The following is a 14,825-nucleotide window of genomic DNA, read 5'->3' as shown; positions in this document are numbered from 1 at the left end:
TGCTAAAATACAGTTAGTAGTGTTCAGATTTTAGAGTGTGATGATGTCATACTCCCAGAAGGAGACACAAGAGCAAGATTCCCCTATTGATTACTTTGTAGTTTACCATGAAATATCTAAAAGGTAAATTCACATTAATTCAGAAAAAAACTAAAACAACTCAAAGATATATCTGTTGTATGTTTATTTTAACATGTGCACATCTTCACATTTATGAAAAATAAGGCAGTTAAACAAAAAAGCACTGTAAGAACGTTCACATTTTGGCTCTGAACGACATTAGCCAATGACAATCATGAAGCCAATAGAGAAGCCAAGAGAGACAGAAGCTGGAAGCTAGCGCCTTCACGATGAGCCAGATACATTTGAAACTACTCATTCAATTTAATCACATTGTGCAAGTTAATTAACAGCTGAAATCAATCAAAAACTTGTATTGAAACCACAGACTGTATAAAGAAGTGGACTAAGTGAGTGTGACATCACTCACAGCTCACTTCCTGTTTGTAACACAGTGGCTAGCGGGCTAGCGATGTCCATTTCTATATACAGTCTATGAGTGAAACCTGAAGGTCAAACTCATTCAGATCATTAAGCTTTGGCTGTGCTTTAAACAAACACATTTTACAACAGAGGTCTACATCAGTGCTGTTTGGTTCTAGTCTATTTCTGTACAATTAGCCATAAGGAGTCTGTAGCATGCTTGCCTATGCGCGATAAAAACATATGAATGAACTAACAATATCTTGGCACGTTTTCTGCGTCTTGGTCCTGGTTCAACCTTAAAAGCTATTACAAAAACTTACATACCAGTACATTCAAATCTTTTATGTAGTTTTAAAGCCATAATGACAAAAATATGCACCATGTAACTTTTCCACCGTTTGTCTCCATGACGATAATATTCCATTGCCTAGAATTTTCCAGATTATGGCTTTAGACTTATATATTTGTTTTTACAGTTTAAAAAATACTTTGGAAGTCGCATCTCCACAGATCTGACCTCTAACGTAGCCTGATGTAAATAAAGATAAGTTTGATGCCACTCTGTGCAATATTCAGACAAAGGAATAACATAACGCGCCATCAGGAAAGTTACAAAGTGTGATTTTAAATTGGAGCAAGGTACATTTTAAAAGTCCCATGTTACACAACATTGACTCTTGTGAGCTTTTATCCAAGTTCTAATCCTGTTAACTCCTCAAAAACAGACCTGGAGTTGTGTTTTGTTTCATTCACACATGTTTAAGTAACACTTTATTATTAGTCTGTCTACAACTTCAAAGCTCAAAACGCTCTGTTCCACCTTGTGATGTCATGAAGTGGTAGTTTTTCACGTTAAAAGGGTTTCTGTCCTTTTTGGTACTAGTTTTAGCCCAGTTCAAGTCCAAATGTAAACCCTGGTCCTGTTCTAGTCCTGGTTAGTTTAGTTAATACTGTGTTTTTAAACTCCTGTGAGTGGAGTTTAAAAACCACAGTGGAGCACTTCCTGTATTACCACTTAATGACATCACAAGGTGGAACAGAATGTTTTCTGTTTGAGAGAAGAACTCAGCCTAAATATGCAGTGTGTGTGTGTTAAACATGTGTGAATGAAACAAAACACAACTCCAGATCTGTTTGTAATGAGGAAACTACATTAGAAAAGAGGTCAGAGAATAGTGCCATATGGGCCCTTTAACAAAGATATATCAGCTGATCGCACTTCAGTTGTGCAAATTTAGAACAAGTAATATCTCAGAAATAATTGTTTGCAAAAAACAGAGATAAAAACTTGAAGAAACCTGAAGACCCACGATTGTGCAAATCCAGACCTTAGGGGTAATCTTTAAAGGTGCACTATGTAACTTGTAACTTTTCTGACTGAGTGTATCTGACACAAAGATGTTACTGCTTTGCCCAGGAAAGTTCCACATTATACCATTAAGCTTATGAATCGCCATGGAGACAAGCAGCCAAGTTACAGGTCAGATCTGTGGAGAGGAGACCCTGCTCACAGCATATTTTCAAGGTATTTGTGAGCAGTAAAAACATATGTAGTTGGATAAATGCAAGATAGATGAGTTCAATGCCATACTGCGGAACATTGTGCATCAGGCCAATCATTGCCTGTTGCTGCCACAGACTGTATAAAGAAGTGGACTAAGTGAGTGTGACGTCACCCACAGCATTTGGCTCCAGTCAAATTAAACTCTTTGAGGCTAGAGCAGTTATAGTGGACAATTTGGAGAAGAGTTCCATATTTGGAATTACAACTGTGAGTATCATAGCAACCAAAGAGCCAATCCAGAGCGAGGCTGTTGAAGGTAACATCCCTTCCCACTTGGCAATGCTGTCAATCAAATTTGTTGCTAACGTTAGCAGGAGTGACCTTGGGGAAGAAGGCGCCTGATTTGTCTGTTATTAATGTTTATATCTTGATTTACAGAAACAATACTGAAATAAAAAACCCAGGATCATGTAGAGCGGATTAATACAAACATTTAAGACCAAAATGACGAGTCTGACAGCAGCAATTACAGAGAGGGGACACAGTTTTTCATTGTAAAGTGAATTGGAGCCAGAGTCAATGGAGCGCACTCATGATCACTTCTTGTTTGGAACGCAGCAGCTAGCAGGTTAGCTATGTCCATTTATATATACAGTCTATGGCTGCTACAAACCTTACATTTTATTACGGCGTATCTATGGCCGTAGGACAGCACAATTTGGGGGGGGGGGGGGTTAATTCAAATTCAGTATATTTTAATAATAAAACCACTTAAGAAATAAAAGATCATTTTGCAAAATCAACATTCCCATCTTAAGTATTAACACGTAGTAAACAACAGTCTACATTTAAAGTGCTTCTGCTCGTTTTAACCTGTGCATATGTGGTTTTAATGCTACTGCTGTTCTGTTACAAACTCTATGTCTATGTTGTGTTGAACCTGTTAGAGTCAGTGGGTCACAGGCTCCTAAAGACCTGCCTGTTTTATGGTGTGCTGTACTAGTCTAGTGCATGTATAACTAACTCAGATGGCATACGCTGCAAACCTGGTTTAAGAAATTATTTACAAAAAGCCTGCAACAAACATGAGGTCACTGAAGAATACAGAGCTAGCCTCATAAAGGGACATATTACGCTACTTTTATGAGCTTTAAACTACCGGTAAGTTATAATGTTGTTTTATCATCAAAATGGTCAACAGTATTCATCTGTGGGAGCTGAAATCGCACCTATCTGATCGTTAAACCAATGATGTTTATGTCACGAGGGGGATTCAAACTGCTAACCTTCGGATCAGTGGTCAAACACTCGATCAACTGAGCCACTGTTGCCCTAGTTTACTTCCAGTTGATCCAATTTGACACAAACTGAAATGACTATAATAATAAAATATTTGCCTCTTGTGTCCAGTGTTTGGTCCACTCACTCTGATCATTTCACCTCTTAAACGCATTGGTTAAAAATTCACTGACCAACATCTGAGCATCTGTCGTTACCACTGTGGCCACTAGAGGGCCACAATCATTTTACCTCCAAAGTAACTCAAATGAAAATAATCAAATTAAATAAAAAATACATCTCATTTTGAAATCTTCTACTCAAACAAAAACATGCTGCCTCTAAAGCCAAGACACTTTCTCCAAATCGACAGCTGTACAGTTCATTATTTACATTTACAATCACTTAGGGGCCAGGATGAAGAGGGGGCTGATGGGAAATGTAGGCAGCAGAAGACGGCCTCGGTCTGGTGGAGGGGGAGGAGTTTAGGGACAAAGAGGACAGGTTTGTTGTTGATGATGAAGAAGAGACTGAGGCTCCATCTGGCGCCTGATACCTGCGGAACAAAAAACAAACATCTGCGTAAACTCGATCCAAGCCCCAATAAAGGTTAAACTAGAAAAAACACCACTGCCATGTTACAAATAGGAAGTGATCATGGGACCAAATTGGCCCCTATAACTGCTAGCCTCGATGAGCTTCATTTGACCAGAGAACTTGTACTGAAATACTAAACTCACAATGGAATGATATGTTTGTATTTTGAAAGAATCGTCTCATTCAAACGTTTTTCCTCACCAGGACTGAGATTTCTTGACTCGTGTGGAGGAGGTGGAGGTGAGGGAGGAAGTGCGCGGGCGTAGGGGGACATGGGCGAGCAGATCAGGGAGGAGACGTGGGGAGAACGCCCGCTCCAGCTGCTGTCCGTTCAGGGTCAGGGTGAACATGGTGGGGGCCCCCATGTCCAGGTCGAGCAGCATGATGTTCTCAGCCTAGAACCAAACACAGGGATGAGACACCGGGGAAGAAGGAACAGAAGTGAACTGTATTTTTTATGAATAGAGTAGATAATAGAGGTGAAACTCAGATCCTAATCAGTAGTAGAACTAGTATCAAAATTGGATCCTATTGTTGTGCCCATAAGCAAGACCCTTAAACACCTGGTTTGTGTATAAATGTGTCAGCAACTGTATTATCTGAATTTAGTAGAAGTAGCTATCCTCCACCAGCTGAAATGTAAATCCTAAGTCAATTATTATCATTGGCACAAGGAGGTTTGCCAATATTATTCGATTATAATTAAACTTGAAGAAAAGATGCAAATGACACAATACTTCTAAATATATTCACAGTTGAAGTAAAGTCTGGAGTAAAGTGTTTGAGTGTTTATTCTCCTGATATTATCAAGTACATTTACAGTTACAGTGATTTAGTTGATGATAATGATGATGTCGCTGGTGAGTCGTTGCCATGACAACACATCACTCTGAAGTGAACGAGGAGGAGAAGTGCAAACAGCACAAAATGTCCTCAGTGAAACAAGTCCTGTCCTGTTATAATGTCCCATCAGATCAAATCTGTAGCTGTGGGAAACTCTTTACTGTGATTCATGGACTAGACTAGGACTGGACTAGGACTAAACCAGGACTAAACCAGGACTAAACCAGGACTAGACTAGGACTGGACAAGGACTAAATCAGGACTAAATCAGGACTAAATCAGGACTAAATCAGGACTAAATCAGGACTAAACTAGGACAAAACCAGAACTAAACTAGGACTAGACAAAGACTAGACTAGGACTGGACTAGAACTAAACTAGGACTAGACCAGGACTAAACCAGAACTAGACTAGGGCTAGACTAGGACTAAACCAGGATTAAATCAGGACTATCAGTGATTCTTGGGTAGCAGTATTTTTAATGGTAATAAGGTCATTCCGGGGATTGAACCCAGAACCTTCTTGCTGTGAAGTGTGAAGTGCTCAACACTCTGCCACTGCTAGTACTGACAGAAGTACCTGCAGCAGAAGTAGTAATAGTAGCAGCTGCAATCTTATTGTAGTGGTATTAGTATTAGTATTAGTATTATTAGTAGAAGTAGTAGTATTTGCAGTAGCAGGGGCAGTAATGTAGTATCTGATGTGATATCTGAATATAGCAGCAGTAGTAATAGCAGTAGTAGTAGTAATAGAAGTAGTAATAGTAGTAGTAGTACCTGGTATCTGGATGGAGTCCCGGTTGCTGTGGCTACAGCCATCTGAGCAAACTGACTGATGGGGCGTTTGTATCCGACTGCACTGAGAGGCCTCCTCCTCACACGCACTGGAGCACTAAGGAGGAAGAGGGGACAGATAGAGAGATGGATACTTTTTCATTTCATTGCTGTCATCTCATTATCGTCTTGTTCAGAATCGTCTGGCTCATTTTTGTGTTTTACGTGGCTCCAAAACATGTTCAGTTTCAGTTGCTGCAGTCCTCACCTCTCTGGCGGCAGGACAGGTTTGAGTCTCCACTGATCCTCTTCACTGTCGAACTGCAGCCGCTGTGTGATCTTGATCTTCTCTTCAGGAGGGATGAAGTTCTCGATCAGGAGGTATCTGTGGAACGGACACGGACACGTTCAAATACCTTAATTTTAGCTTCGGTTCATATTCACAAAACGTGGGTGCTTTAAAAGGTAATACTTTTCTAGATGTGGGCAGATTAGTGTTATAATCCTCTAGTGATGAGATGGAACACACAGACCATCCTCACACCATCACACACAAATTAGCTCCATCCCTGTTTTTGTATGTATTTCATGTCTCCGCCCCTCTATGCTGCATTTTACCCTCCTTATTTAATACAGTTAGGTTTGCTGGTGCTAGTTGCATTGTATACTGGAAATATATTTTTTATTATGACAGGAGTGGAGCATCAATAAACAGAAAAAAGCTGCACAGGTCAGTTTTGAAGCACATCAGCTCCACAGATAAGTCACTGGAAACACAGCAGTTTGTCACATGATCATGACATGATTATTGGCGTCTGGTGAGACATGATTATTTCATGTTTATATCTGTTTTTTCTGTCTTAATGATGAATGATGAATATATTTGTTTACAAAGAGCCACTGACTTGTACTTGAGTTCTCTGGTGAGCTCCAGCTGCGTCTGCTCCAGCTCCTGTCTGTTGGTCACATGTTCATCCACGATGTCCTTCATCTCCACCTTCACTGCCTGCACCCGAGCGAACAGCTGTAACACACAACCACAGTGAGCCGCTCTGCATTTGACCCAGTCTTCAGATCAGACAGAGCTCAGTCGTACCCGTCGCAGTTTTCGAGTCTTGAGCTCCACCTCCTGCTGCAGGGTGGAGAACGTCTCCTTCATCTCCAGAGTCTCCTCGTCCTGGAGAATCATCTGCTGCTGGATCACTCGCTCTCTGCGGATCTGAACACACACAGGCACACACACAGGCACACACAAACACACACACACAGAGGAAATACTGTGTTTATACTCATCATAGACTAGACTAGACCTGGAATCAAACCTAACTCTTACTGATAACATTGCTGGTTTATTCTTAATGACAAAAACACAGGGCATTGTTTATTTCTTTTACTTATTTTTTTGGTCCAAGACAATTATCCAATCAGAAGCAGAATGAGCCTCACATGACTCTCTAATTTGGGTTGCCAGGTTCAAAGCTGAAATCCAGTTGTTTTAAACCTAAAATACCTGTCTCTGATCTGAATGGTCTCTAAGCCCCAGGTGATGTCGCCTGATTCTTTGGACAATAAACATTTATTTCACTTTAAATGGCCCCATGTACCTGCTCTGCGATCTGCTGCCTCCTCTGCTCCAGGACTCTCTGCTGCTCGTTGGTGTGATCGATGATGGTCTTTCCTCCAATCAGAAGTTTACTCTCCATCGCCTTCACACACAGACACACACACACACACAAACACACAAACACACACACAGAGTTAATAATTTATGGTAATATCATTTGGCTTTAATCTGTCCAGTTTTGTTCAAATCTGTTCAATTTTTTTGGGAAGTAAAAGCCTTTCTCCCATTTCAGTTCTAGAGCCGACAGTTTATAGACGAGACAATCAGGAGATCTGGGATTAAAAGTTCTTCTCCACCTCTTCTCTTCTCCTCTCTTTGTCCCCTCCTCTCCTCCCTCTCTTCTCTTCCCCTTCTCTCCTCTTCTCCCTTTTTCCTCCTCCCCTCTTCCTATGTTTAATGCCATACGTTGGAACATTCCAGGCAACGCTGTTTGATTGTCAAGGAGACAATCAGGTGGCTATGCCCTGTTTCTTTTTTATATTGTTTTAGTTTGTTATTGTTTTACATTACAGTGCAGTGAGTGAGCTGAAGATTTGGTCTTTTTTGGTCTCTATTTGTAAAATGTTTTGCGTGCGCGCCCCCTGCTGGTGGAGTATCACGAGTGCAGTTTGGGTCAGATCCATAGTGATACATTACAACAGATCTGAGACCTTTGGCCACGCCCCTTTTTAATCGACCAACCGATCAGCAGCAGTGTCTTTAGTCTAACAAGGATTTATTTAGTGAGTGTTGTGTTGGGAGTAACTGAGTACATTTACTCAACATAAGTACTCAGCATACACATCCCAGTACAGTTACTTTTTATGTGGTAGTATTCAGACTACAGGTACTTTTTCATTGGTGGTATTTAGAGTACAGTTACTTTTTTTATGTGGTGGTATTCAGAGTACAGTTACTCAGAGTACAGTTACCTTTTAAGTGGTGGTATTCAGAGTACAGTTACTCAGAGTACAGTTACTTTTTCTCGTGGTGGTGTTCAGAGTACAGTTACTCAGAGTACAGTTACTTTCCTAAAATGAAAGGATTAGATTACAGAACTTGATCACACCATTTTGGGTTCAAACTGCACCATTTTCATGACACAAAGGTGTGATTTTTCCTTCATAATCGGTGCAGGAAACACAGAACAAACAGTGAAACAAACAAAGCCATTTTTAATCCTATGTTGCGTCTTTCCTCTATGATTTATATGAAACTCAATGTAAAAGTATTCAAAGTATTCAGAACACAGTACTCTGATTGGCCCATCCATCCATCCATTTTCTTCCGCTTATCCGGGGCCGGGTCGCGGGGGCAGCAGTCTAAGCAGGGACTCCCAGACTTCTCCAGCTCCTCCGGTGGGACCCCAAGGCATTCCCAGGCCAGCCGAGAGACATAGTCCCTCCAGCGTGTCCTGGGTCTTCCCCGGGGCCTCCTCCCGGTGGGACATGCCCAGAACACCTCCCTAGGGAGGCGTCCAGGAGGCATCCTGAGCAGATGCCCGAGCCACCTCAGCTGGTTCCTCTCAACGTGTAGGAGCAGCGGCTCTACTCCGAGCTCCTCCCGTGTGACCGAGCTCCTCACCCTATCCCTAAGGGTGCGCCCGGCCACTCTGCGGAGGAAGCCCATTTCAGCCGCTTGTATCCGCGATCTTGTCCTTTCGGTCATTACCCAAAGCTCATGACCATAGGTGAGGGTAGGAACGTAGATTGACCGGTAAATCGAGAGCTTCGCCTTCCGGCTCAGCTCCTTCTTTACCACAACGGACCGATACAGCGACCGCATCACTGCAGACGCTGCACCGATCCGCCTGTCAATCTCACGCTCCATCCTTCCCTCACTCGTGAACAAGACCCCGAGATACTTGAACTCCTCCACTTGGGGCAGAGACTCACCACCCACCCGGAGAGAGCAAACCACCTTTTTCCGGTCGAGAACCATGGCCTCGGATTTGGAGGAGCTGATTCTCATCCCAGCCGCTTCACACTCGGCTGCAAACCGCCCCAGTGCCTGCTGCAGGTCCTGGCTCGAAGAAGCCATCAGGACAACATCATCTGCAAACAGCAGAGATGAAATCCTGTGGTTCCCAAACCAGGCCCCCTCCGGCCCCTGACTGCGCCTAGAAATTCTGTCCATAAATATAATGAACAGAACCGGTGACAAAGGGCAGCCCTGGCGGAGTCCAACATGCACTGGGAACAGGTCTGACTTACTGCCGGCAATGCGAACACAGCTCCTGCTCCGGTCATACAGGGACCGGACAGCCCTTAGCAAAGAGCCCCGGACCCCATACTCCCAGAGCACCCCCCAAAGGACACCACGAGGGACACGGTCGAATGCCTTCTCCAGATCCACAAAACACATGTGGACTGGTTGGGCATACTCCCATGAGCCCTCGAGGACCCGATGGAGAGTATAGAGCTGGTCCAGTGTTCCACGACCAGGACGAAAACCACACTGCTCCTCCTGAATCCGAGGTTCGACTATCGGTCGGATTCTCCTCTCCAGCACCCTGGAATAGACCTTACCGGGAAGGCTGAGGAGTGTGATTCCCCTGTAATTGGAACACACCCTCCGGTCCCCCTTCTTATACAGAGGGACCACCACCCCGGTCTGCCATTCCACAGGTACTGTCCCCGACCGCCACGCGATGTTGCAGAGACGTGTCAGCCAAGACAGTCCCACAACATCCAGAGACTTGAGGTACTCAGGACGGATCTCATTCACCCCCGGAGCCTTGCCACCGAGGAGCTTGCCAACCACCTCAGTGACTTCAGCCAGGGTGATGGACGAGTCCGCCTCTGGGTCCCCAGTTTCTGCTTCCTCCTCGGAAGACGTGACAGTGGGATTGAGGAGATCCTCAAAGTATTCCTTCCACCGCCCGACAACATCCCCAGTCGAGGTCAGCAGCTCTCCACCCGCACTGTAAACAGTGTTGGTGAAGCACTGCTTTCCCCTCCTGAGGCGTCAGACGGTTTGCCAGAATCTCTTTGAGGCCGTCCGATAGTCCTCCTCCATGGCCTCCCCAAACTCCTCCCAACCCCGAGTTTTTGCCTCTGTGACTGCCCGAGCCGCGGCACGCTTGGCCTGCCGGTACTCATCAGCTGCCTCAGGAGTCCCACGAGCCAACAAGGCTCGATAGGACTCCTTCTTCAGCTTGACGGCATCCCTTACTTCCGGTGTCCACCACCTGGTTCGGGGATTGCCGCCGCGACAAGCACCACAGACCTTACGACCACAGCTACGAGCAGCCGCATCAACAATAGAGGTGGAGAACATGGCCCACTCGGAGTCCATGTCTCCAACCTCCCCCGGGATCAGGGAGAAGCTCTCCCGGAGGTGGGAGTTGAAGACCCCCCTGACAGAGGGCTCCGCCAGACGTTCCCAGCAGACCCTCACAATACGCTTGGGCCTGCCAGGTCTGTCCGGCTTCCTCCTCCGCCAGCGGATCCAACTCACCACCAGGTGGTGATCAGTTGACAGCTCAGCCCCTCTCTTCACCCGAGTGTCCAAGACACGCGGTCGGAGGTCAGATGACACGACAACAAAGTCGATCATCGACCTCCGACCTAGAGTGTCCTGGTGCCATGTGCACCGATGGACACCCTTGTGCTCGAACATGGTGTTTGTTATGGACAAGCTGTGACTAGCACAGAAGTCCAATAACAAAACACCGCTCGGGTTCAGATCGGGGAGGCCGTTCCTCCCAATCACGCCCCTCCAAGTGTCACTGTCGTTACCCACATGGGCGTTGAAGTCCCCCAGGAGAACAACGGAGTCCCCGGTTGGTGCACTGTCTAGTACCCCTCCCAGGGACTCCAAGAAGGCCGGGTACTCTGCACTGCTGTTTGGCCCGTAGGCCGACACAACAGTGAGAGACCTGTCCCCGACCCGAAGGCGCAGGGACGCGACCCTCTCGTTCACCGGAGTGAACCCCAACACGCAGCGGCTGAGCTGTGGGGCAATGAGCAAGCCCACACCAGCTCGCCGCCGCTCCCCGCGGGCAACGCCAGAGAAATGGAGAGTCCAACCCCTCTCAAGAAGATGGGTTCCAGAGCCCAAGCTGTGCGTGGAGGTGAGGCCGACTATATCTAGCCGGTAACGCTCAACCTCCCGCACAAGCTCAGGCTCCTTCCCCCCCAGCGAGGTGACATTCCATGTCCCCAGAGCTAGTCTCCATGTCCGGAGATCCGGTCGTCGAGGTCCCCGCCTTCGACTGCTACCCGGATCTCTCCGCACCCGCCCCTCATGGCTCCTCCCGCAGGTGGTGGGTCCACGGGATTGGCCCATGTAACAGAATACTGTACAAAACATTTTAATGCAGTATTCAGTTTTCTGTAACTAAACTAAAGAGGTGGAAGGTAACAAAGTACAAGTAGTAAAGTACAGACACCTAAAAATGTTACTTAAGCACATTTTACAGTGTATACTTTTACTTCACTACATTTGAGAGCAATGTCTGTACTTTTCTACTCCACTACATTTTTGAACAGGACTGAAAAGTAAAAGGTACGTTTCATATGATGCGTGGGGTTATTTTTTTTACCATGTTAGTGGAAACATCCAGACTAAAGTTTCAAGTTGAAGCTTTGAACACACAATTCATAAGAAAAATTAAGATTGGTATTGTTACTGTGACCAAAATATGTCTAATTTTGAGTCTATATCTCTACATTTATACTTTAACAAATGAACAACACTTTTACTTTTTACTCATTAAGTACTTTTACATTAAATTACATTAAATACTTTTACTTAAGTAGATTTTTTCACGTGATACTTTTACTTGAGTAACTTTTCCCTGTGTATCTGTACTTTAACTTAACTTGTACACATTTCTGCAGTACTCTCCCGTCTGTGTTGATCTCAGACGCACCTTATACTTCTCAATGATCTTGTCCAGCGCGTCCTGGTCCCACTGCGCGTCCTCCCCGCTCTTCCGATTCTCGTTCAGGTGTTTGATCTTCTCGTTCCCGCCGTACCCCGCTGCTTTCCCGTCTCCTCTGCTCTTCTCCTCCGCCTCCTCCGCCAACGCCCTCCACACCTCCTCATCCACCCCGGCCAGACACTTACTGAGCCTCTTACTGTACCTCCTCAGCCTGCGCTCTTTGGCGAGCATCCCTCTTTCCTCCAGCTGCGCCTTTAACCGCGCGATCTCCGCCTGGAACTCCCGTAGCAACGCGTCTTTCGGGTCTTCGTTTATCCTCGGCTTGTTCTTAATGTTTTTGGCACGGCTCGCGTAACGTAAAGTGGCCAGAGTTTCCGCGTGGTGTCGGTGAGACGGGCCCACGGTCGCGATCATAACTGTTTTGGCGTTGCCTCCCAGAGAGTCCTGGAGGAGCCGGGTCAGTTTGGAGTCTCTATACGGGACGTGCGTGCTTTTACCGTCCACTAAAGCAGAGATCACGTTCCCCAAAGCTGATAAGGATAAGTTGATCTTAGCTGCTTCTTTCAAACGCTTTCCCTTCGCTCCTGTTTTGCTTTGACGCTCGCTCCCTGCCAGGTCCACCATGTTCAGCTTCCCAACTCGGATGTGGTCCTCTCCATCTGGACCCAGTTCGCTGCATTCGACCGTGATGAGAAATATGGCGTGGGACCTCGAGCTTCTCTCGTTCATATTGGTAAAACCCACGGATCTCGACTGGTTGCCTAATTTCATAACGTGCTCAATTTCTTGCGCGTTTTTGGTCACAACCGACGACAAGTCTTTCACATAAACACCAAAATCCGGACTTTCCTTCAACTCTAGTTTCTTATTATTGTCTTTACATAACAAATCTCGTATCTCCTCTTGGTAGATCTCCAAATAGGACGATCTAACCAAATATTTCTGGTTCTGCGTCCTGGATATTTGCGTAAAAATGTGTTGGAACGAGTTGGGGATGACTCCTCGCTTCTCCGGGTCGCTGGACGCGCCTTCCATCGTGTGGGTTTTGCCTGTGCCGGTTTGGCCATACGCAAAAATAGTGCCGTTAAAACCGTAAAGCACCGAATCAACCAGCGGCCTCACGGCGTCATCGTACACGTCTCTTTGGGTACAAGTCCAACCGTAAACAGCGTCAAACGTGAAAACCTTGAGCGGCTCATCGGGAGGCGCCTTCGGGTTCCTGATTGTAATTTGCCCCAATTTGTCATCTATGTCCAAGATGTTTTCGCACGAAACTAGCTCCTCTTTCTTGCTAAAAGGACGACACCTGACCACCACGCGCACTGACTCGCTATTCTTACCTTTAGACATGTTTGTAATCTTACATTAAACAGTATTTTCCCGTTACATTACGCAAAACAAGCAGGGCGCTGTCCAGGGAAGCGTGCGTAATGTCTCCATACAGGTGCAGCGATCATGACGCACGATCAGCTCTCCAAAACGCACCTCGCACCATTACATCCAACGCATTTAAAGCTGTTTTTCTTCCATTTTGAGCATCTTTGGGATAAAACTGTGATGACAGGAGATGCTGGAGGATGAAGAGGAGAGGAACGCGCAGCCCACGCGCCGCTGTACAGACAGAACACGCCCTGATGCAGACAATGGAGGCGACGCATGTGACCCCCGAACAGCGAATGGGGTGCGAGCTCGCGCTTCCCACGGCCCCACGCGCCCGTCCGGTTGTTATGATCGATGACGTCAGTAGGAGTGTATGATTTTTTTTTTTAGTGTATGGATGAGGGTTACGTCAGGCATGATCTCATACGCAGTAATGAAGATATAATAATGTAAACGTACACATTTACAGAGCTAATAATGAATCATGTGTAACATACCTGGAGACACAGAGCTTGCATTTCATTAGTTCAAGTTAAACATACATTTTATACAAAAAAAAATGTCGCAGGTACATATTGGTTTAATATAGAAAACCCTCTGTTCCACCTTGTGATGTCATGTGGAAATATAGGAAGTGCCCCACTGTGTTTTTAAACTCCACACACCGTCACTAGGCCATATATTTTAAAATAATCATTTGTAAAGGTCGCACTATGTAACATTTTTGTCTCTCCATGAATATTAATGCTTTGTCTGGAACATCTCCATGGAGACAAGCAGGTGATGTGACCAGGCCAAGTTACTGGTCAAGAGGAGAGAGGCGTTACATCATACAGGAAGAACACAGGCTTTTCCAAGGTATTTTTGAGCAATAAAAAAAGCTGTAGTTGAATTAAGATTAATGCTGTACTGTGGAACATTCCAGGTATAGCAAAAACCTCTGCATTGAAACGAGCAGGTGGTAGATCCTCCACCTGAAGTGTACCACCTTTAAAGTTGTATATAATTAGAAGAAAGGTGATGATAAAACAAGCTGATGCCAAACTGCAAGTACTTTTATCTTGTGCTGGATGTGTTTGACTGGAAGAAATTATAATGAACTGTACTTTATATTGTTTCTGCACAAGTCTGGTGAATATGAGTTAGGATGTTTTGCTGGAACTTTGACTTCATCCACCCCATATAATACATTTGAATTACCGTTCACAATTTGCTTTAAAGGTCCGATATCACACAAAACTGACTCTTGTGAGCTTTAGCTATGTTCTAATGCTGTTCCCTCCTCAAAAACAGACCTGGAGTTGTGCTTTGTTTCATTCACACATGTTTGAGTAACACTTTATTATTAGTCTGTCTATAGGAAACAACATTAGAACAGAGCTTAGAGAGTAGTGTAATAAGGGCTTTTAAACATCGTTGGCCAGTAATCTTATCTAAATTTGTTAGAATATTTCAAAGTTATGACTGTAATTG

General features: G+C 45.0%; 1 protein-coding gene across 1 annotated transcript; it reads right to left on the bottom strand.

Moving 5' to 3' along the window:
• Positions 1 to 3,673: 3,673 nt before the first annotated feature.
• kif3cb (kinesin family member 3Cb) lies at positions 3,674 to 13,361 on the bottom strand. Its single transcript, XM_033988271.2, is given in 8 exon segments — positions 3,674 to 3,824; positions 4,067 to 4,260; positions 5,485 to 5,599; positions 5,750 to 5,866; positions 6,387 to 6,505; positions 6,578 to 6,700; positions 7,086 to 7,187; positions 11,961 to 13,361. Coding segments are annotated over 8 exon segments (2,322 nt in total).
• Positions 13,362 to 14,825: the final 1,464 nt, after the last annotated feature.

This window comes from Periophthalmus magnuspinnatus, chromosome 22, assembly GCF_009829125.3.
Source record: "Periophthalmus magnuspinnatus isolate fPerMag1 chromosome 22, fPerMag1.2.pri, whole genome shotgun sequence".
In the NCBI taxonomy this organism is placed as follows: domain Eukaryota; kingdom Metazoa; phylum Chordata; class Actinopteri; order Gobiiformes; family Gobiidae; genus Periophthalmus; species Periophthalmus magnuspinnatus.
This window is presented reverse-complemented; position numbering and strand designations above follow the sequence as displayed.